The 24,883-nt window shown below is 45.0% G+C and overlaps 1 protein-coding gene across 1 annotated transcript; it reads right to left on the bottom strand.

Moving 5' to 3' along the window:
• Window positions 1-18,007: 18,007 nt before the first annotated feature.
• On the bottom strand, window positions 18,008-21,551 carry DRD1 (dopamine receptor D1). Its single transcript, XM_014786097.2, has one exon. The coding sequence runs from the start codon at window positions 21,054-21,056 to the stop codon at window positions 19,716-19,718; it is 1,341 nt and encodes a 446-aa protein (XP_014641583.1). The 5' UTR covers window positions 21,057-21,551; the 3' UTR covers window positions 18,008-19,715.
• Window positions 21,552-24,883: the final 3,332 nt, after the last annotated feature.

The following is a 24,883-nucleotide window of genomic DNA, read 5'->3' as shown; positions in this document are numbered from 1 at the left end:
AAAATAGGTTATCTACATGCTTCTACATGTAACGTGATGTGGAGGATTAAATTTCTATTCTTACCTCTTCATCCGCCACAGTAATATACATCTACACCCTTACCACGGCCTCACGGTGATGGATTGTACTTCCTGACCCCTTGGCTTCAGATTTGACCCTGCAACCACCTCTGGCTAATGGGCTATTACTGGGTATGCCATGGACAAAGCATGAAACTTGCTTGTGTACTTGGGTTTACCTTCTTGACTCTTGCTTTTTATCATAAGAAGAATATGCCTCAGGTAGCCACTGGATTAAGAAGGTTGAGATACACATGGAGCAGACCAACACCCAGCCCTCAGACTGGAGTCAAACCCAGCATAGACCAGTCTGGATATATCAACCCTAGCCACCCTGAATACTGAAGACACATGAACAAGAAATAAATGTTTATTGAGTTTGGACTTGTCTGTTACATAGCAAAAACTGACCAATACTTCCAGCCTTCTCACTTCTCTGAACCTAACCAAGTTTGGGGGACTTCTTCTACCTCTCAGCTTACCCTATTTCCTCACTCTCTTTTTCAATAAAATGATATAGATTTTTCTCCCTTAGAATGGTTCCAAGCTTCAAGAAAATTTTTTTTTTTTTGTCTAATACTTTACTGAGCTCTCTCTTCTGCTTTTGGCTATTTCCTCTCACACAGCTACAGTGTGCTCTTAACAGCCCTTACAAAATATTTTTCAGTCTGTCTCCCAGCTTCACTGAAAAAGGAGTTTGGAGTTTTTTTTTTTCTGTTCTCCTTATTACTTCGGATGGTTTCCAGGAGGAGATGGGGAGAATATCAAGTTTGCATATCCATTTTCAAACGGAAGTCTTTGCCTTGCTTCTAGAATAAGATGGTAGCATGGAGTCTTGGAAAGAACATACACTTTGGAAGCAGACAGACCTGGATCAAATCTCGGCCCTGCCATTAATTTTCTGTGTGAATTTGAAAAACTTACATCAACCTCTCTGAGCTTCAGTCTGTTTCCTCATCTGTAAAGAGAATCTAGTAACACTTACCTCTGAGAGTTATTTATCGGAAAGAACATCTTCAGAGAATTGAAGCTAAAAGATAGTAGCACAAACAGTAGGCACACTAAAAAATGAGAACTGCCATTATTATACCTTCTTTGTTGTGCTGTTGATGGTGGTTAGGAAACGAAAGATGTAGGAAAGCACTTTTAAAAGTACCTAGGAGATGAGGCAATGAAAGTCTAGAGATATACCTCCCATTATCTGAAACTTATATAGGAGCCATGAGAGTTGCAGATTCTTTCAGAAGCTCAGAAAACAGTTTCCTTCCTAGCCCCTGTCTCCCTTTTCAGTACTTGGGTTTTCTTACCCCACCACTGCAGACCACCTGCCTTGGCTCTGGGGATAAGTCAGGTGACTTAAGCCAAGCCAGTTAGCACAACCTCCCTCCCTAAACACTGTCCTTGGTTCATTGATAGATATATATTCATTCAGGGCCAACAAGATTGTGGAAGATGTTTGCCAGTGGCTTCAGGAAAGCAAGGTTTCACTCTTCTGAGAGAGTTTCTAGAAGCAACTTTGTCCCTCTCCCTGGACATGGTCATCAAATCCCAGGAGATTTTTGCAGCCCTCTTATAGCTACAACAAGAAAGAAAATAGCCTTAGGATGTTAAGAGACTGGCATAGCAGAGAGGAAACACAGAGAGTAAAAGACCCTGGATCCTTGATGATATCACTGAGCAGCTGAATCAAACCAACACTGAAGCCCACCCAACCTCGTTACCGCCTGGTTGCATAAGCAATTAACCTTTTTGTTAAATTGGTTAAGCCCATTCAGGTTGGATTTTTGGTAACCTGCAACTGCACGCACACTATCAAACGTCAACACTTCCCGACAATTTCCATCACCATCATTAGCACACATTCTCAGATGAACACCATCTCCTATCATGTGTTCTTAGTGGTTTCAGAATCAAAAGACTATTACTCAGTGTCCCTTCTATGGTTCATTTTTTCCATAGACCGTGCTATGATGTGTGTTCAACAATGATCTAATAATAATAAAAGTTAACATCTGTTAAGTTCTTACTGCACGCCAGGCCTTGCAACAAGGCTTTTGCTGCCTTCCTTCATCTAATCCTCAAAACCTCCCTACAAGGTAAGCACCATTGCCTCCACTGCACAGAGGGGGAAGCGAAGACTTAGCCTTCTTAGCTACTTGACCTACCTCTTTCATTAGTTCCGTCAAGTCGATTCCAGCTCCTAGCGACCCTGTGTGCAGCAGAGCGGAACCCCGCCTGGTCTTTCCGCACCATCCTCTCACCTTCCGGCGCTGTATCACACAGTGCTCTGCTGCCGTTCAGAGGGTTTTCACAGCCAGTTTTTTTGGAAGTGGGTGGCCAGGTCCTTCCTCCTAGTCTGTCTTAGTCTGTAACCTACGTTACATATCAATAAACTGGTGAGTCCAAGAATCAAACTCAGATCTCCCTGACTTCAAAATCAAATTCTTAAACACTAGGCTGAAACACCTCCTAAAAAACATTTATTCAGCACCACCTCTATGCCACTTACCAGAGGTACAAAGAGGAATCAGACAGTTTTTACTCATGAGTTGCACACAGGCTAGTGGGACATGCAGGTGTGTGGACAGATAATTATGAAAGGGCACATGGGAGCAGGGGCTGAGGAGGCAAGTTGCGACCAACTCAGGAAAAGTCTGTTAGTTGTGCAAAGCAGAAAGGACTTGCCCCAGAGGGTGACAGGGAGCCAGTGACAGGTTTTGGGCAGAGGAGTGACATGAACAGACAAGGGTATGTGAACTGTGGGTGTGACTCTGATGTGGCGACGACTGACCAGGATGAGATGGAGTCAAGCAGACCTGTGGGGAAGGCGTGCAGCAGTCCAGGTGAGATGCGGAGGAACATTCAAGTGACTGTCCCTTGAGTGGAAGAAAGAGGAGCATGAAGTGCTTCCACCACATTCCCCTGCAAGCCCACATTCTGCACAGGACATGCAGCCCAGTGGGAACTGCAGGTGTTGGCAGCACGTCCTACATTGCTAAGCCATGGAGCCATGCCCTCCGACCAAGAATGCACTCCACTCTCTAGGAGACCTGCTGAACTGCCCGGCAAGCACTTATGATAACTGGATAGCAGAGAATCCAGCCAGAGTCAGGTGAGCGGGTCATGGCCTCCAGAAGGGGAACACATTTCGTGGTGTTTTCAATTGTTATAAAGACTAAATTGATTCTGTGACATCCGTTCTCACCATGGAAATTTGTCATTAACCCTGCAAAAGCACACACATAAACACACATACGCACACAAAAATGTATAAACACACACACAAAAGGAAATTAAAAAAACACTCAATGGAGCAACCAATCAATAGTTTGAACCATTTTATTTCTTCTCACGTCAGTCTTTGTGGTATCACTTCTGAGCCAGGAGTCGTAACTGAATTATAATTGCTACCACTTATTGAGCACCTACTGTGTATCAGGCACTGTGCCAAACATTTTACGCACATTCATTTCATTGAATCCTAAAAAGAAAAAATCCTGTTACGAATTACTATCCCACTTTTGAAGATGAGAAAACCAAGGCTCGGCAAGAGAGTGCCTGGGCAGCGACTCAAACCAGGCTGCCTGACTCCAGGCCCCCAGACCTTCCAAAAACGAGCACCATCCCTTCCATTTACCCAGCACTTCAGATTTACAGTAACATAATGTTATCTAGTGTGATCACCACAGCAACCCTCTGCAAAACCATTGCCCTGTTTAAGGTGAAGGAGTTGAGTCTTGGAGAGGAACAATGACTGATCTAGGGTCACACAGCAGGGAATAGAAGCAAGGCTTGCATCCAGCCTCCCCAGACAACGGTCTTAATCATTGAGACACGCTGCCTGCGTCGTCAGTGGAGCTGCACTCCTGCCCGCGTTGATACGCGTCTTCTATCTCTGATTCTGAGTGGCCGAGCAATCTGCTCATGATAATACATCGACCTAAATTATAGCAGAAAAGAATCTAAAGCTGACCACTGCCCTACGTGCCTCGCCCAAACACACACAGCAAATAATACTAATATTAATATTAATAGTGAACATAGCCCTTGCCATGCTTTTAAAAAGCAATTTTCTTATTAATTTGTTCTAAAGTGCCTGTGCACCAAAATTGCAAAGTAGTTCATAGAACTGTCTTAAAATGCATTTGGAAGTAGATGTGTTTCTTGTTTCTTAACAAGGCCTGGACTGAGGTAAGGAACATCGATTTTATTCCAAAGGAGCTTGAAATCTATGTCTTTTACTTTTTAAGAATCAAACTAAAAGCATAAAAAGAAAAGTCATTGTTGAGGGGCTTTGCATGGTTGGCCAAGACTGAATCCACCAGCTTCTCTCCAGTCTCCTGTCAGCTCTGGCCACAGGGGACAGGCCACCATGGCCGTCTCAGAACAACTAATGAACCAGGAGAAAAGGCATTACCCCTTCACTAGACCCACCGTGTGCCAGGGGCTGTGCTCAGCACTTATGCATCCACGAGGACGCGTGCAAAAGGGCTACATGCACGTGCTCCAGAACCAGTTTGTCTGGGTTTGAAGCCCAGATCTGCCTTACTAGCTGGAGGCCTCGGTCAAGTCTCTTAACAATCTGTGCCTCAGTTTCTCCTCTGTAAGATGAGGACTGCAATAGTACCTACCTCAGTGGATTGTTGTGAGTTGGTAAATGTAGACCACTTAAAACAGTTCCTGGCACACAGTGAGATCTCTCTATAAGTATCAACCATAATTATTACTACTATCTTATTTAATCCTCACATCCATCCTATGAGTTATGGGTTCTCATCCTCTCCTGGGAAACAAGGAAACTGAGGCCCAGAGTAGGAAAGTGACTGTGGCTGGGGAAGTGGCTGGAAGGGCTGAATGTAGCCCAGGTCTGTTGGACAGCAGGCTTGTGGTCTCTCCACTGCACTCCCTCATTTCCAGTTGATGAGCTCTGTGTCCACACTTGCCTTCAAGACTCATAGTCCAGTTGAATAATGCCCCACAAGTAGAAATTCAGAAGTGCCATCACCGTAGGAGAGTATTGACAGGCTGCTGACAAACAGACACACAATAGCCTGGTCATGTTCAATTCTGCTACTGACATTGAGTCTCAGAAATTCTAATGGCACTGTTCCAGCCATCCATCTATCCCCTCACTCACCCGTCCACCCACCCATCCATATATTCACCCATTCACCCACCAATTAGCAAATATTTACAGAGGTCATTCTCTTTGCCTCTTCCTAGTGAAGCTGCCAAAATCTTTAAAATAGTACCCTGTTGAATTGCAGACTGAATTCTGTAGTAGGTGCTAGAGGGACATAAACAATATCTGACGAGTCTTAACACAAATGTACATTCTTTATCTTCGGAATCCAGGATACATTTACCATTTACCCGCTAGGCCCACCCCACCCCGCCAATAGCAAAAGGATTACTCATGAGACATTTCTCAATCCATATCCAAGGCAAACTGACCAGTTATTTGTATAACTGACACATTCGATCTCACAAGCTCGAGATATATTTTTTTCTTAGTATTCAAGTGAAACAACTCCAACTCCTATCCTATATATCAGGGAATGTCTTTCTTCTTTCTCATGGTGATCCCATGTACCTGCAGGACGTCAATTCAGTCTCAGGAGGCAGGTCTGGTAGCCATCATCAAAAGTTAGAAAACAAAAATCCCTGCTTAACTCAATAGCTCAATAGCTGGCCTGGTGACTTGGGTTGTCTAGCTTTTGTGCTGATGGGGCCACACGACTGTATCTCTGATACATCAAGGCCAACTCTACCTGGGACGTGTGTCCTCATTACTGGCCCTTTACTGTTTTCTCCAGATGCAGAATAAGGAGGGCAAGGGAGATTGGGGGATGAAGAATCCTCTCTTCCTGAGTGTTTTATGCAGCTATGGTTGCTGCACCAAACCTCTGCCTTCCCGAGTGAAGCTTCCTGGGGACTCAATTCTCTCAATACACATTGAGATGCCACACACATGCACACTTCCCTGCATTATCCATGATCCAGGGAGTCTGTGTTATTCAGATATCTAGCCATGTGCTCTGCCTAGAACTAGTCCTCCCCTAAATTCTTGGGGAGTTTATACAAAGAGGTAGGTGGGTCAGAGCATTGCGCCCAGTGGTGCCTCACAAGGCCAAGGGGCTCATCCCACCACCAGACCCCCGGCTTGGCCTCCACACACACCTGTGTCTTGTCTAGAGGAAGTCTCTCCTTCCCCCAGTCCCAGGGCCCACCTATGATGATTGGCAGTTGGAATGCCCATTCTCTTGCCCCGTGTCTTCCTGAAGACTGATGATGGCAAATTTCCCTCAGCCTAGGATACCCAGTCACCATCCTATATTCCTTTCCAAATTTTCCACCACTTTATTTTCTGGGATCCTCCTCTTCTTCCCTGGGAAGCATCATTATGCAGTGGGCCAGAGGTGGAAACGAGACTCTGCAGGCTATGAGGACATCTCATAGGCTCGTTCTGGGCATTAAAGGAGGAAACGGATGCAAATGTGGCCAGCACAGCGCCTGACACATAGAAGCACCAACAAACTTCAGCTCTCTTCCCCTTCCTCAAACTACTTAATTTTCTTTGAAACTCAAACTTCTTTTCTAATTGCCCTTGACTTCAAATGTCACATTTCTTAGCCCATACCCTATTACTAATCCACTTTTGCCTAGTTCCTCCTACATTCCTTTTGTTCATGTTAAAGATGACTTTTCTTTTCACCTGTGTAAGTCTTGCTGCCTCCTACACTGATTAATTCAGCTAGATGGAGAAAGAGGACTAGCTCGTTCTCCATAAAACTCCAATTAATCAATCATCCTAGAACCAGAGCAACTCGGTGTGATGGTATTTGGTAGAAAGAGCATTAATGTTGCTGTCAGTCCTAGGACATGGCACTTAAGAGCAGAAAGATCTCAGGCAAGTGATTTTACTTTTGTAAGCCTCAACTTGCTGATCTGGAGTACCTTTACTTATAAGGCCGAAATTTGCGCATAACCTAAGAGGAGTCTCAAGGGCAAAGCCTGATGTATAGGGCAATGTAACTGAACTTAATGCACCTAGACGGACGACTTGGTCCTGAGTCTGTTTGTGTCGCTTAGCCTATTTTTATGTATAGAAGATATACTATACTCCATCAGACAAGAGCAAAATACACATTCTTCTCAAGCCCACATGGAGCATCCACCAAGATGGACCACAGGCTGGGTCATAGAACATGTCTTAAAAAGCTTGAAAGAATAGAAAAATACAAAGAATGTTCTCAGACCACAGTGGAATTAAACTAGAAATCAATAACAGAAAAATAACTCCCAAATATTTGTAAATTAAATAACACATTTCTAAATAATACATGTGTCAAAGAAGAAGTCTCAGGAGAAGTTGAAAAATATTTTGAACCCAGTGAAAATAGAAATACAATTATCAAAATGTGTGGGACATGGCAAAAACAGTTCTTCAATGGAAATTTATAACATGAAATGCATGTATTAGAAAAAAAGAAAGATCTAAAATAATAACCTTAGCTTCCACCTTAGGAAACTAGAGAACCAAGAGTAACTTAAGCCTAAAGCAAACAAAAGAAAAGAAAAAAATAAAGAGCAGAAATCAATGTCAAGGAAATTGAAAACAGAAAAACATTAAAGAAAATCAACAAAGCCAAAAGCTGATTCTTTGAAAGGATAAATAAAACTGATTTAAAAAACTGATAAATCAAGAAAAGAGAAGAGAAGACACAAACTGTAATATCAGAAATGAAACAAAGGTCATCACTATTGATTCCGAGGATAATAAAAGGATACTAGGAACAATTCTCTGCCTCACATTTGATAACCTAGATGAAATGGACCAGTTTCTTGAAAGACACAAACTACCAACCTCACACAAGGAAAAAGAGATAACATGAATATCCCTATATCTACTAAAGAAATCAAATCAATAATTAAAATCCTTCCAAGAAAGAAAGCACTAGGCCCAGATGGTTTCACTAGTGAATTCTATCAAACAATTCAGGAAGAAATAATACCAATTGCCTATAATCTCTTCCAGAAAATAGAAGCAGAGGAAACAATTCCTAACTCATTCTATGAGTTCTATGAGCAACTGCACTCCTAGGTATCTACCCAACTGATCTGAAAACTTACATGTACACAAAAACTGGTATGCAAATATTTACAGCAGCTTTCTTCAAAATCACCAAAAACTGGAAGCAACCGGGAATCCTTTCAATAAATGAAGGAAGCCAGTCTGAAATGGCTACTTACTGTGATTCCATTTGTATGACATTCTGAAAAAGGCAAAACTAGAGAGAAAGTAAACAGATCAGTGGTTGCCAGGAGCTTGCAGGGGGAGGGTTGAATAGATGAAGCCCAGGGGATGTTTTTAGGGCAGTGAAGCTATTCTGTATGATCCTGTAATGCCGGACACAAGAAGTTATGCATTTCTCAAATCCCATTGAACTTTACAGCACAAAGAGTGCAATTTGATGTATAGAAAATATTTCAAATATCATTTGGGAGGTCAGAGGATCCCAGGATGGAATGCAGACTGTGACGAAGAATCTAACTGCATTAAAAATGTATGAAATTGGGGGCCAGCCCGGTGGCGCAGCAGTTAAGTTCATGCATTCTGCTTCAGCAGCCCAGGGTTGGCCAGTTCGGATCCTGGCCACGGACCTACTCATCACTCATCAAGCCATGCTGAGGTGGTGTCCCACATAGAAGAACTAGAAGGACCTACAACTGGGATATACAACTATGTACTGGGGCTTTGGGGAGAAAAGAAAGAAAAAAAAAGAGGAAGATTGGCAACAGATGTTAGCTCAGGGCCAATCTTCCAAAAAAAAAAAAAAGTGGTAACACAGTGGAATCATTTTTTTTTAAAATGTATGAAATAACCTCATGGAAGCAGGTGGAGGAAGATAGGGCTCATCTAAGTAACTTTGGAAATGAGTGGAGGAAAACAGACAAATCCCAACTGAGGGATGGCCTACAAAATACCAACCAGTACTCCTAACTGTCAGGTCATCAAAAACAAGGAAAGTGTGAGAGACTTCACAGCCTAGAGGTGCCTAAGGAGATGTGACGACTCAATGTAACATGGTGGCCTGGATGGGATCCTGGAAGAGAAAATGGCCATTAGGTAAAAACTAAAGAAATCTGAATAAACTATGGATTTTAGTAAATAAGAATATATCAATATTGGTTCATTAATTGTGACTATGCTAATACAAGAGGTTAACAATAGGGGAAACGGTGTGGGTGGGGTACATGGGAACTCTCTGAACTATCTTTGAAATTTCTCTATAAATCTAAAACTCTTCTAAAACAAAATTTTTATTTTAAAAAAATGAGATGCCAGTACATTTCTCTTGACAAACCACAAGCTCTCTCCTCTGCCACCTCTCCCCTCCTCCTCTACGCTCCCCCCACCCCTACCTCCTTCTCTGCTGAATTTGGAATCTCTGTCAAATGAACCTCTGTCGGTTAATAACCGTCGGGGTGCAAAGCTAGAGAAATAAAGCCGACCACCTACTCCCCATTGCTCCTCCCCGTGAAGCCAGAGGGAGTCTGAGCAAAGGTCTGGTGACGATTAACCTCCGTCTCCCTAAAGCAATCGGCCATTGATGTGAACTGATGCTCTGACCAGGTCCCCAAAGTCCCCCTGTGGCCGAAATAACTTAGTGCCTCTGTCTGCCTGTGGTGATTAGCCACTCTCCCTGGTCAACATCTGGCCTTGCACCCCCTATGCATTAGACTCACTGTTCTGGTCTCTCACAGGTCGTAGACTCTGAGGCTTCACACTTCAGTCTTCCTCCTCTTAGAATTCAAGATCAAGTAAGGAAGGCTGCCTTTTCCTCCACCCCTGCCCCAAATGCTTTTATCTTCACACATTACATTTACCACCTGAAGCCTTCATATTTGTTCTCTGGAAACATCTAAAATGATGTTTCTAAAATTATGTTAAATGCTGTGGGAGCATTTAACATAAAAATATCACTAAAACATTTAATATCTATGTCAATGATGAGAAAAATAGAATTTGAAAACCTCCCAAAAGGTTAATCCTAAGAACAAATGCTAGGGTGTTTTTCAGTTTTGAAATAATCCAAAGTGGTTTGCATGGTGGTTGTAGAGTGCAATTTAAAAGAGGCCCATATACATTTGTGCAATCACAGCCCAGCTAGAGAGTAAGAGAGACTTCAGCAGGGAAACGACAGTGGCCTCTCTTGCGATGCCTAACAGCACACGGCATTTCTGCTCTCAAAACATGGGGAAAATTCTTGCTGCAGTTTGTTCAGGGTCAAAGGACCAGAGATCCCTAGGGTTCTGAGCTTTACAAAAGCACCCAAAAATGTCTGAGACCAGAGGGGAAGACACACTGTTTCCAAAATATGACAAAGTAACTGCCAAACTGAAATTATGAATAATTTCAAAACAACATTTAAAAAATCCTTTTTTGCAGCAATAAAATTATATGTAAGAGGGATGTGAGAGCATTTTAACAAGTTTGCTATGACGTGCACTGGGACACCACTAGTAGGAATGTTGTAGGGTCTATGAAGGTCTTAAAACAGTCCCAGCCTCTGAAGAGTTGCTTTTGGTCGGCTCCAAGGACTTTAGACAGGCTCTCACTGCTGACCCCAACCCGGGCTTCCCGAGGACCCCACCACGAGTGCTTCTCAGCATTTCCCAAAAGGGGAACAGAGAAAGGCTTTACTCTAGTAAAAGGCTACACAGCCTATTATTTTTTAAATGAGATGTATCCAATCAACAAAATTATTCTAAATACGGGCTCTGTGGAAGCTCGGTAAAACAAGACCTTTTGGGGAGGAAAGTACGGCCCCGTGTAGTGGAGGAGGGCCGCGTCCTGGGCTCTGGAGCCAGCTGGCCAGGCGTCCCTGCTCTGTACTGGCCCCCTGAGCGTCTGCGAGCCCATCCTGGACCACATCAGCCTCTGACCCTCACGCTGGAGATGTTCACAGTGAGCACGTAAGGCGTTCAATTACTGGTTCTTTCCTCCAAGGACACGCCGAAGCCCCCACCCCTGCCCCCTGCCAACCACAACCAGAGCTCTATTGCCTCACACCCAGTTCAGCATGCTTCTTTAAATAAATATATTTTAATCACATGTGTGACACACATAAACACAAGCTTCTTGTAAAAACCAAGAAATATACAAAGTAAAAAGTGAAAGCCCCTTGGCTGTCCCCAAAGCTCACGCCTCTCCCCAGAGATACCACTGTTCTCAGGGAGGCAGGCATTTTCCCACGTCTTTTTCTATGTATTTACGTAAGAAATAAATACTTCTTACACTGTTTTAAATGAAAGGGATCATATCATCCATGTTGCTTTGTAACTTGCTTTCTCATTTCCTGAAAATCCTTCCATAACAGGGCATATGGATCTACCTTTCTTTTAAACTAGCACATAACATAGACTTCCTACATTTTAATTTTTCATTCCCCTATTACTGGACACTTAGGTTGTCTCCAGCTGGCTTTTGCAAGCAAATCTACATTCTTTACACAGGCACCTCTGAGCACACAGGTGAGGCTAGATGTAAGTCAGACTCCTAGACGTGGAATTGCTGGGTCAAATCATGTGCGTGTTTAAAGTTGTGTTGTTCCTACCAAATTTCCCTCCCAATTAGCCAGATCAGTTTACACTCCTGTGAGCAGCAAGGGAAAGTGTCTGCTTGCCATCCTCAGCCCAGAGGTTCTGCTTCTCTACTGGACGATATAGGCTCATCCAGGGGAGACATTCTAAATTGCATGGTCTCATAAGCAAGCAAATAAGTTTTAATTTCAATATGGGTGCAGTGGATGATTTCTAAAAATGACACTAAAATTTGCTTTTGCCATGAAAGTATTATGACCAGACTTTTTAAACAAACCATCACCTTATTGCCCCCGGTTCCCTCTCAGAGCCAATCCTCTTTAATCCTCCCCTGGAACAGTTAGGAACACGCTGTTTTACAGAGACCCCACCATCAAGCTAGGAAAAACCCACAGCTGTTCTGATAGAACTAGCATGGAGATCCCTCCTTCCCCCAGCTTAACAGCAGCAGCAGAGTGTGTCAGAGCAACATCTTACAAATGGGGTTGGACATTATCTTAATTACAGTCAACATGTTTATAATGCTAAATACATCTGACCTAAAAACTCAGTCTCAAAGCAGCACGCATGTGGCTAGATAATCTCGAACACATTGGTGACATTTGGTTGACATTTCCTCTCTCTCCCATGCAAAAGGCTTGATCACTCGCTCTCCATGCACATCGATATGCAAGAGAGCCCTGGTTTGCCATTTAAATACTGCTCCAATTATTTTCCTGCAACCATGTCAGTGATGGAGACAGCTAACTTAGCAGCGAAGATCAGCCTGTATAACCTCAGCAGAGTCAACCCACAGTGAAAATTAAGGTATGTGTATAAGCAGCTATTTAAATCTTTTCATACAGTTATTAATTCACCCATTCATTTAAATAATATATTAACTTGGGTACCTCCTGTGTGCCAGGCTTTGCTGGGCACTGGGAATAGAGAATTGAAAAGGACACACTCTGTGTCTCCAGGAGCTCTCCTGAGAAACAGGAGACACGACAGGATGCATACTCCGCAGCGGGCCACCAGCCTAGGGAAGGAAGGGCTGGGAAGGGTTCCCAGGAGGCTGACACCGGAGATGAGGCTCAAACAGACAAATACGACAGGAGGAAGGGTGCCCAAACTGGAAGGAGAGCAAGCGGGTGTCACAGAGTCTATTTGAGAGCAATAAATAGGTGAATATGGCTGCAGGGAAGGGTGTGAGGAAGGGAGGGGCTCGTGTTCATGCCCACCCATTCTCACCTACCCATCTGGTTAATCATCCAATGCACTGAAACGGGCCATGTGGAGGGTGGAGACCACCCCAGAGCAATTAATTTGACAGCCTGTGGGACCCCATTTGGACCAAACTTTCTAGTGAGTTTAAATTCATCTCTACTCCATGTCTTGTATCCAGAAAATTGACCCAGTGTCCGTTCCCCAGCCCCACGTTTGCAGATACTGGAGTTCCAACCTCAACTGTGCTCACTCCCTGTCTGTTTCTGCCAAAGTCCTGTGCTTCCCTCAAGCCCAGCTCCAATGCCACTTCCTTCCCAGCCCCGTGCCCAGTTCCCACAGCCCTCCAGCAGCATTGTCCCCCTTGCTAACCATCCTCCCCAATCCTGCCCTGTCCTCTCATGCCCCCTCCCTGTCCCCCTCCCAAAGTAGTGCTGGGCACCAGGCAGAGCTAGATAAATGTTTGCTGAATTAAACTAAGTGTGCCCTGATTAAATTGATCCCTGAAAATGGAGCAAACGTGAACTCCACAGTGTCATGTTTTTGAAACTGTCTTAAACGTCTTCTTGGCTTCAACCTTGCATTCTATCCAAACACATGTACCTCCTGTTGTCATTGCTCAAAAAGACCATCAACCTTAGTCTTGCTAATGTTTGAACTTGGGTAATGGGATGGGGACACAGGGGTTTCTTATACAATTTTCTCTACTTTTTGTATATAATTGAAAACGTTGATAATAAAAAAGTATTTTTTAATCCACAAACATTTGAGGTGATTTAGAACCCCACTTAATGAGTTACTCGTTTAGTTAGGACTAGCTCCTGGTAAACAGAACAGGTTCATGATCCAAAGAATAAGCTTTAAAGTCCTAGAGCCCTAGATTCAAACCTGCCTCATCATTTACTAGCTGTGTGACCTTGGACACATTGCATGCCCTCTCTGGATATTTATTATTTGATCTGTAAAATGAAGATGATGATAATCGTGCCCATCTCATAGGATGGTGTGAGAACAGATGAGATAATGAATGGACTGTGCTTGCTACGCTGCCGGGTAGATGGTCACTGGGCCTCAACAGAGTGGAGCTATTGGCATTACCTGGAAGAAAACATTTTCATTCTCCATACATTTTACTTTTGAAGCATTCTTTGGTGATGGTTTATTTGCGTATGTGTCTCTACTTTAAGCTCCTCAAAGATCGGGATAGTGTCTGATTCACTGCCAGCATCCAGCACAGGGCCTGAGTCATAGAAAGTGCTCACAAAAGGTTACTGATTGCAAATTGCATCAACTGTGTACATAAACACACATAAGTGTGTGTGTGTGTGTGCATCCGTGCAGGCTATGACCTCTGTACAACCATGTCAGACCCCAGGAAACTGCAGGCCTCAGAGACCACGTGGAGCGTGTACCCAAAGACATTAGAGGGCCTAGCAGACCTACACAAATACAGCAAGCACCCAGGAACAATCTTCACTAAAAGTGTGGCTTCAACATCGCCTGTTTTGACTTGTTCATTCTTTCATTCATTCAACAAAGGTTTAATAAGTAACTCCTATCAGCCAGGCCATGTGCTGGATGCTTAGGAATATATAAAGAAAGGGAAACAAAATATGACAGGTTTATTCTCCATATGCTCATAATCTAGGGAGAAAGACAAGGAAGTAAGGAGATTATTTTATTACAGCATGGTAAACCCTTGGAAAGAAATAAGAGTAGAGTCAGGCAGAAAGTGCCAAGGAAGGCCTTCTGCAATTATGTCCCACTGAATCTCAACAGATGGGTAGGCACAGGCAAATGAAGGCAACAGGGAAGGGTGTTCCACGCAGAGGGAACAGCATGTGTAAAAGCATAAAGACAAAAAAGGACTTTGCATACTCCACAAACTGTACGAAGATCAGAGTGCCTGTAGGGACAGTGCTAGTAGGGTAATGGCAATAGATGAGGCTGCAGAGGCTACTGGGCGCCTGATCATGAAGGGCCTTGAATGAGCTTGATTTTTTTTTTTCCTGAAAGTAATTGGGAGTCATCAAAAATGTCAAGCAAGGTCACAATACAGTCATATTTACACTTAATAAATATCACTTTGTTAGCTTTCTAATAGCAAAGAGAATGGAAACTTGGGAAACCTACCAGGGGAAATCTATCAGACTCATATTTTGCTATAATGGATCCCATATCTAGTATTGTCAAGCCAAAAAATAGCTCAGAAATAATCTCTTCTAACCCCCTTATTGTAGTAGATTAAAAAATTTATTTTCAAGGAATGTAAAGTAGTTTATCCAAACTATTTATCTTTTAAAAAAAATTTTAAAGGAAATAAAAAACTCTGCCCTACAAGTCGGTCCTCCTGGGTCCCACTACCACCTGCCACTTGGCTGGCTTTCTGCTAGGTGGGCTCACTCCCGTGGATATAACTCAGGGAAGATCCTCTTCAATGGCTGGAAACATTTACCAATTTTGAGAGCTGGTAGAATATCTATACTACGAACACGAGAAAAATTTTAACTGGTTTTGGTTTTTTTTTGTGTGGGGGGCGTGTTGTATCCCTATTTCCTCATAGTGATTAAAAAGTCAAACCCTTTTAAATCAGAGATTATTCCTGAGCTTCTAATACTATTTAAATTACAACTCCCAAATCTTGAATGATGTAACAGACTCAGTCCAAATGCTGCTTTTTGAAATCTGTACATCACATGGAAGTTACTTAACATGACAGAAGGCAACACGACTAGATTGGCCTGGTAACAAAATCTTAGAGGGGCTCTCTGTGCTGTAATTCTCCCATCCCCTCAATCCTCTACAAAAATAAACAGATTGAAGTCATGTTTCTATCCAGGAAATCGCAAAGAAATCCACAGAGGTGCATCTAATCTATATAATGCTACAATCTCATGACCCACCGGGTCAGTTCCTTCAAATGACCTCAGTGACCATCATGCAGAGTAGCAGATCCTAGTTTTAACAGCCCAGAGCCATCCAGCCATCAATTCATTATTCCTGAAACAAATTCTGCAAGGTAAGTAGGTTTCATAGACTAACACATTGTGGACAGATTTATTTAGTCAGTGCCTGGTGGTAAATTAAAGCAATTGTCTTAACTACACAAATATAAAAAGCCACTTGCTTCTGGAATACAAGATAACCACAGCAAAAGAGAACGGCCTCTGGGAGAATCCCAAACCACATGTACTCTAAAAGTCATTTCCACCTGCTTCAAGCAAACATGCAAGAAGTCAAATCCACAGCAGCTCCATTATTACTAATCCAATAAATATTAAGTCATCAACCCCTTCAAAGCAGAGACCCTGCAAAGGATTAGTGAGTCCAACATCTCCCTGCACAGTGTCCTTATAGACATTAGCTTCGTTTAAACTCTCGCAAGAACCTGCATGTTTATTGCCATTTCACACCTGGGCAAACAAGCACAGAGAGACACACACATTTGTTCCCTCTCACACAGATTCAAAGTGGTAGCTGCAATGGAAACCTATGTCCGTCTGAAGCAAAGCCTGTGCTGTCTGCACTCCAGGCCCCCACGTGTGCACTGGCTCCTGTGGGGGGGGGCGGGTCAAGCTAAAATGCTTCTGGTGCAGGCCTGGGGGGAATCATGATGGAGCCCCCCAGGGAGTGGAGAATTCCAGAAGTCCCTGAAGTTGGACTACATATTGATTTGCTTTTTGCAGTGATCCCCCCCACTGATGAATTTAATGCAGAGGTTTTGTTCCTCTCATTTAATGGATCAGAGACCATGACTTGCTTAGATCCCAAGAGAAACCAGTGGCTTTCCCGCATAAACCCAAAATCTACCATGGAGCCAAGTGCTCAGCCTCCCCTCCATGAAACTTCTTGTTACTCCATCACCAATGAAAGTCCTGCATCTATTTGACCAGGAACAGCATCTTCTTAGATGGAAAGAGAAAAAGAACACCTCTTTTAAATTGTCTTTGTCTTGCTAAAGTGTTTCACATATATTTGGCATTATGAAGGCTCACTGCTATAGTTGAAAATGAAAAGTCATACTGTAATTTTGCCTTTATGGTTGTAAATTAGATTCACTGAAAGATTCTGTCAGTAAAATCAATACTTCATAAGATATCCTATATCAATCCATCATGCCAGGAACCCAAAGTATAGTCTCGTCCACAGTGTAGTGACTTTTATAATTATTTAATATAATTTCTAGACATATCCTTTATTTTTCACTCTTTGCCAATGAAATAAATGGTGATGGCTTTTGTGCCACGTGTCATTGGTTGGACGATGACAACCCTGAACATTGTAGCTGGTGTTGCTGGACTTTAAGCTGAAGAACAAAATTAAACTGCAGAGAATAAAGATATCCAGAGAGTTATGAAGCAGAAAGGAAAGGATCACACTTCTTGGGTGTTCATTCTAGACATGTTCATTATATGCCAAAGCCTGGGGAAGGCAAATGTGGAATTTAGAAAGACACCATCTGTTGTGTGATGCTCCAAATTATAAACTTAACCCTTGATTTCTACATCACCTGCTGTTCAGTCATTCTCCTCCTTCAGGACGAAGAAAAAGGGGGTGGGGGGGCTTAGCACATGAACTAAGCAGGTTTAGCAGGATTGATGGATGTGCCCTGTGAGACATTTTGATAAGCCCAGCATCACAACCTGTGCATTTTCTCGAGGAAAAACATTCCTATTATATTTTACTCTTAGAACAAACACTACACATACAGTGGGGTTGCCATAAGCTGAGGGTCCACAGTGACCCATAGCCAGCCACAATCTTTTCTGTAATTTTTATACTATTTAAAATCCCTGGGCTCTTTGAAAGAAAAAGCAGAGATTTTAGAAAGATTTCAAATCTGTGAAATGAAAAGTAGAGTAATTTCTCAAGTGAAGAAGGGTTTCTTTAAAAAAACAAAAATGTTTTTAAGACAGAAGATAAACAAGAGCATATAGCTCAAATCAAAAACATTTCCTGTTTAAATATTCAGAGGCAACATGCAGCATACATAACAGGAGAAATTTCCATTGAAAAGAAAAAAAAGTAACATATACTTCAAAATGCCCATGTTTTCTTACTTGTCAATCTGAAATATCCTAGTTTTTAAAACACATTTAACAAATGCAACACAGCTCATTCAAGGTTGATTTGAGTTCACAAAATAATTTTATTATATGTAAGAAAGCATACAGGCAATAAAATTAAGAAAACATTCACAATGCATAAATAACACACACCTGATGCAGGAGATATTGTTGAGTAGATTTCTTTCTTGTTACCCATTTCATCTAAATGTTAAGTAAACTGCTTATCAACAAGAATACTTTGTAAACATTTCAAAGAAATTCTCTTGAAATGCCCCACATGAATTAGTATCTAGCAAAGGAGATTTATGATACTTGTTACATCCAGGTGATGACACAGGAACGTGATTGCAAAGCACAGAGAAGGGCTAGCATTTGTCAAGAGATACTGATGGCTTTGGGGTGCTTCACACCCAAAGAGAAGGGGTCTCCTGTTTCTTCCAACAGAAGCGTCTTCCTCAAGGATGATAATGAGGCACGATTCATTAGTTACTATACCATTAACATTTAAAGACTTTTTTAAAAAATCAACTCTAAATTCAGATTACAGCACTACAAAAAGGAGCCCCACTGAGTGGCTTGGTTTGACCTGGGAAATGGAGATGCAGGCTTGAACTCTGTCTACAGGTGAAGCCGCTGTGACACAAGAGGGAAGGAAACCCACTGTCTTCACTACACACTGCTGAGCAGGAGGGTCATTTGGTTCAGAAAAGCTATCTGACACAGGAAATGAGAAAAGACGAAGAGGGCCAATTATTTTACATAAATACAAAGTGGCATATACTTTTTATTACCACCTAAGATCATAAATGTAAAGTTGGATTCTTCTTAAACTGGCCTTTATTTATTTACAGAACTGCAAATCGTTCTCCTGGGAAAGTCTTCGTCATTTCAAAAATCAGGAACACGACAGTAGCTATGCTTTTTAAAATTTTTCAAAATCTCTTTAAAAAAAAAAAAATCCACAGCATTTGTCAATTCTCACCTCATATTTATTTACGCCAATGAATTTCAAGGAATCATCACAACTTCATTTCCTATCAGTCTTTGCTGTGTTTCTGGAAGTTACACATGAGCATTTAGAATCTCAGGGAGTCTGTGTGTTTGTTTCATTGGCTTATAAAGTGCTAGTTAAATGGACAAAAATGTAATTGTAAGGTTTCAGATAACTCAGTTTATCCTATTAAATATGGTAAATATAGATTTATTATAATAAATTAAAAATATCCATATAATACAATAAATAAATAAAATCAATATCAACAAAGCATCTCTCAATTCTGAAACAAACCAAAAAAATCCCCTTCCTCCTGTAAGGCTTGATTATGCTTTAGAAATAGTTTATAAAGGCATGCACCTACCTTCACAATCTGAACACTTTGCTTGGACCAGTGTTAGCACCTGTTTGTATACAGCAAACTCAACCCTTCTCATTTCCTTCCTGGAAAGGTTTAATTTTTAAGTGAAGCTGTTCATTGTTGACTCTTTGCCCTATTTTTAAAGTCCTAAGATAAGAATCAGTTTCTAAAAATAATTCTGGAGCCAAAGACACGTCCCTTGTGAACAGTCGCTTCACGTGTCCCTCTTTGATTCACTATGAACAACAGAAAACACACTGGAATGCATTTAAAACATAGTCAGTTGTGCGCTGAGGGAAAGCAGCAGAGGAGGGCCCGCCTGACATCTGTCTCACCACACCTTAGTTTCTTAACAGCAAGGCCCAGAGAAATCTCCTCTAGCTTTTGGGATGAGCATGGCTGGCAGGATTCATCTCGGAGTTCAGGTTGGTTGCTGTCCATTTTGTGTGATGGGCTGGATCTTCTCCAGAGAGACATCAGTGTCATAGTCCAATATGACAGATAGGGCCGGGGACAGCTTCTCCAAGGCCTTGGCTCCTCCACCTGCCTCCTCCTTCTTCAGGTCCTCAGAGGAGCCCACGGCATGTGGGATCAGATAAACCAGATTGCAGTCCTTGGAGATGGAGCCTCGTGGCTCATGATGGCTGGAAAACACCACGGCCCCATTGTTATTGATGCTAACTGTCTCTATGGCGTTATTTGTGGCAGGGCAAAGTCTGTAGCATCCTAAGAGGGTTGAAAATGCCTTCCGAAAATCAGCATTAAAGGCATAAATGATGGGGTTCAAGGAGGAATTAGCCCAGCCAAACCACACAAACACGTCAAAGGTGATGGAATCAATGCAGAAGGGCTTGGTCTCGCCAGACCCACAGAAGGGCACCATGCAGTTCAAGACAAAGAAAGGAAGCCAGCAGCACACAAACACCCCCATGATCACTGACAGAGTCTTCAGAACTTTAGTCTCTCTTTTGAAGGACATCTTAAAGGAGCTTTCTGGCTGAGAACACTCCACGGGGTTTCCATTACCTGTGGTGGTCTGGCAGTTCTTGGCATGGACTGCTGCCCTCTCCAATGCCGAGATGCGCCGTATTTGTTTCTGGGCGATCCTGTAGATCCTGGTGTAGGTGACAATCATGATGGCCACAGGGATGTAAAAGCTTATAAGGGAGGATGAAATGGCATATGTCCTGCTCAAGCTGGAATCACAGTTGTCCATGGTCTCGCCCAGGGAAGTGGCATTCCCATCGGAGGGGCTTGTAGGTTTCGCCTTGTGCCAGCTGAGCTGCACTGGGATGAAGGAGATGAGTATAGACAAGGCCCATGCCACACTGATCAGAATGAAGGCTGCCTTGGGGGTCATCTTCCTCTCATACCTGAAGGGACTGGAGATAGCCCAATACCTGTCCACACTGATCACACAGAGGTTGAGGATGGACGCAGTGGAGCACATGATGTCAAAGGCCACCCAGATGTTACAGAAGGACCCAAAGGGCCAGAAGCCAGCTATCTCGGCCACCGCTTTCCAGGGCATGACCAGAACAGCCACCAAGAGATCTGATACAGCCAGGGAGATAACGAAGAAGTTGGTCACTTTGGACCGCAGGTGTCGGAACCTGATGACGGCGGCACAGACCAGCGTGTTCCCCAGGAGCGTGGACAGGATGAGCAGCGACAGGAAACAGGCTGTGAGGATGCGGAAGGAGAAGTCCCTCTTCACCACCAGCCCAGCCCCATCCATTGTAGAGGTGTTCAGAGTCCTCATCTTCCTGAGGGAGAGCACACAAGGGGCTCTGACACCCCTCAAGTTCCTAAGCAGGGATTACGGGTCAGTCAGACCCACAGGAGTGCTGGTTCACCAGGCAGCCCCTTGCACAGCCCCACTTCCTCCCCTGGGTGGGGCCTCACCAGCGTTCCATCAGAGCTGCAACAATTGCGTGGCAGGAGCCAGCCCTTGCCAATCCAGGTCAGCCCCTTGGAAGATCTCTCTTGCTTTCTACAGCTGTCTTCTGACTCCCTTGCTCCAGGTCCCTGTCACAGTGACCAGCTGGCCCCTCAATTCCCCATGGAAAGCGTTGGCTTTTTAGCATATTCTAAGCTACCAATTCAGAGACTCCAGGCCTCTGCTAAGCTACTCAATTGTAGTCACATTTTGGGGCTGTTGTCTCTCTGGTGGTGACAGAGAATTCTCCCCTTTGGAGGCGCAGCTGAAAATACATCCCTCGCTCCTCCAAGCCCCTGGCTCCGCAGCAGCTCCCCAAACGCCCTAAAAAGCAAAGAGAAAGCCAAGGTCGTTTGCCAAGACTTGAGCAGATCACATCTTTACTCATGTCAAGCCCAATCCAACTCCGTCTGAGCCACCTACCTTGCCTTGGGGTTGTCTCTCTCAACGCCCCTGGAGCTCGGAAAGCGGGCTTCGCGAGGCGCCGCAGCTCCGCAACGCCCAGGAGGCGCGCCTGAGTCCTGCCCAGCGCGCGCACCCCGGGTTCGGCTCCCGATGCGCAAAAGTCTCCGAGGTGGGCTGGGGAAAGGATCCCGGGCCCGGCCCCCAGACAGCCGGCGCTGCCCCACTGCCTCGAACGGCTAGAGACGGTTCACAGCGGCCAAGACCCGAAAAAGAGGATCCTGGGCGCCTGGCGCCTCCTCCGGTGAGGCACCTCCAGGACTAGTCACTGAGGCAGCTTCTTTGCTTCCTTTCCCCCGGGCAGCCTCTGGCCCCTCTGGGCAGGGCCCTGCGCATCCCCGCGGCACTGCCCGCTACCTCCCAGGAGCGGTGGGAACGCGAGGCAGAGAGAGCCGAGCTGGCACCGGCGGGCGCACAGGCCGGTTCCCGCGGGGCACAGCCCACCCGCCCCCGCGTCCCCTCCCCTGCCCCGGAGGCGGGCTTCGCTTGACAGACAGAGGTGCGGGCGACTGCCGCACGTGGTTCCCCTGGATAGTGCTGCGGGCGAAAGAGTTGGAGGACGTTCAGGTGAGCGCTCGCCCACCCTGGGTTACCCCACAACCCCCGGGCCCTCGGATCCCTGGACAGCACGTGACAGGGCCCGAGAGATAAATCCCGATGTTGGACTCTTAAGTAAGCCCGAGTCTCCCGAAAGCAAAGCTCGGCCCCCCGACATCCAACGCCTCTTGGGGTCAACACCAAGCCCTTCCCAAAGACCAACGCCAGCAGGGATCCTGCCCACTCTCCCACGCACACCGACCACTACAACAGCCCGCCCCCGTCCGACCTGCGCTGCCTCCAAGTGCCCCCCAACCAGGGTGAGACGTGCCCCGCCGGCGCCTGTACTCACCGCTTGCGGGAGGGCTCGGCGCGGCTGCACGCCAGGCCGCTGCGCTCCGCTGCGCCCCGCGGGCGCTCACTCGCGCTCCGCCGGAGTGGCGGGCGCGTCCCGGGCTGCGGTCCACGCCGGACTGCAGCCTGCGCCCCGCGCCGGCCGAGCGCCCCAACCCCAGCGCCACGCGCTCAGCGGGCCTGCGGCGCCCTCTGCCGGCAGCTGCGGCTTCCCGAGGCCCGGCTGCGCCCTCGCAGGTACAGACCTCACCCGCATGGGCTCCAGCATCCACGCGAGACCCGCACCCGGATGCGCTCTGCCTTGACTGCCAGAACCTGGGAAAGGGGACTCCTCTGATTAAAATACCCCTAAAACCTGACAAGGGTGAAAAATTTCTTTGGCTGGCATTGCATTCATTTAACCAATATATTTTCCTGAGCGCTTACTGTGTGCCAATAGCAGGGGCGACAGGATAAGCAAGAGTAAGCCTTACTCTCAGAGACCAGAGAGAACTGGCGTGTACTGAGCAGCTTCTGTGTCCCGGGCGCATGCCTAGGTGGTTCACCCCTTAAAACAATCCCTCCTCATAGGCCTGCTCATCTCCACTTGACTCGAGTGTAAAATCAGGTTCAGAAAGGTGCTCAAAGTTACAGGGTTAACGAGGGTGCTGCTGCCTGACTCTCACCTGCGTGTTCCTTTCACTTACACGTCGCTGCCTACCAGGAGCCCCGGGTCTAGAGCAGGAGCCAACAAGCTAAACAATTACGCACGGGACTAAAATAAAGGGAAGGGCAAGCTGGAGGCAAGAGGCCTGCGGCGGAAGGATCCCCTGAGCCCCTCCCCAGCTGCCCCATGCAAAGACTCACCAGTCAGACTTGGCACTAATTGTGCCTAAATGGCAACATCACCGTACCTTCCTAAACGTGAGGAGGATAAACAAGGCTTTTCCATGTCAGACTGCCTGGCTTCCTGTCCCCACCCTGCCACTGCTGGCTGCGTGTGCCTCTCTCCTCCCTGAGCTTAGTTTCTTCCTCTGTGAAACGGTGATGACATAGTTTTCTTGATGACATAAGGATTGTTGTAAGTATTAAATGAGATGATGTTTGCAGAGGGCATGGCAGAGTGCCTAGGACCTGTCAGCCCTGCATGGGCTCATTGGAAAACCCATAGCCTTGTCTGCATGAGAACCACGCACCTCATAAAGAGTTACAATTTTCTCTGTAAAAACCCTGAACCTAAATAATAATTCCATTCAATTAGCCAGTACAAACTGCACCTCGGTCTCAAATGAAAGGACCACAATACTGACACAGACCCTCCTGTGCCTCTGCTCCCGGCTCTGTCCTCCCACCCTCAGCCTTGCCGTCACACACAGTGACACCATAAGTCATGGATCCTGGTCACAGCCATAGCTTTTACCACATGCCCAAAGAACCACATTCTTGTAGAGCCTTAAGCCATGCTTAACCTAACACTTCCAGATCATTTTTTTTAAGGCAGTCTCTCCCCAAGCTTCTTGACTTTATTTCATCTTTCTTTCCCTTTTACTAATAAACACAAATGAAAGGATATGCTTCTGGTTCAAGATGGTCATGTGAGCCTGAATGTTTAACTCCCACCTTCTACCCACCCCAACCTGAAATGTTTCCACTGCAATTACCCAGAAATACACAGGGAAACAAATGCAGCATGAACCCTGGAAGGCAGGAGGGGGTAGGATCCCTTTCTCCAGGACAAAGGGCAGATGGGATTGGACTGGATGGGGAAGGATTCCCCTGGGATTTTCCGTGTGGGAAGAAACCCCAGAAGAACACATCACCAAGACTGAGGTCAGAGGGGCTGGAGGCCAGGATGAGGCCAATTTAAAGGGTAGAATTTCTATCTGGTGACTGCCCTGAGCAGTGCCCCCACTGCCCCGGCCCTCCCAGAGCCCACAACTCTGGCAGTGCCCACTGCTCCTTAAAGTCAGACAAGGACAACAGCCTCAACCAGAACACCCAGGCCTCAGGGGTCTCATCTGTAGAAAGCCCGGTCGCAACTGGTCTGGTCTCAGCTGGCATCACATTCAGTGAAACACCAGTCCAACAGCCAAAACATATTTGATACGAAATTTAAATATTAACCAAGACCTTACTGGAAGGAAGTGATAGTCATAACACACTTCTTCATATCCGCCTTTCTCTCAAGCTTGGCAGCGCCCACAAAAATAAATCTTTTCTTTCTTTGCTTGAACAATCCCCTAAATTTTTCCAACCTAGCCCACACTGACCTGTCTTTTTCTCTCAAGTCATTCCCTGGCAGGTCTGGGTGATCCACT

The sequence above is a fragment of the Ceratotherium simum genome, chromosome 4, assembly GCF_057802395.1.
Source record: "Ceratotherium simum simum isolate JZ-2026a chromosome 4, ASM5780239v1, whole genome shotgun sequence".
Lineage (NCBI taxonomy): Eukaryota > Metazoa > Chordata > Mammalia > Perissodactyla > Rhinocerotidae > Ceratotherium > Ceratotherium simum.
The sequence above is the reverse complement of the archived record's forward strand: the minus strand, read 5'-3'. Positions and strand labels throughout refer to the sequence as shown.

Coding starts and splice junctions, on each gene's coding strand:
- DRD1 (XM_014786097.2), bottom strand. CDS start 21,056: ATGAGGACTCTGAACACCTCTACAATGGATGGGGCTGGGCTGGTGGTG.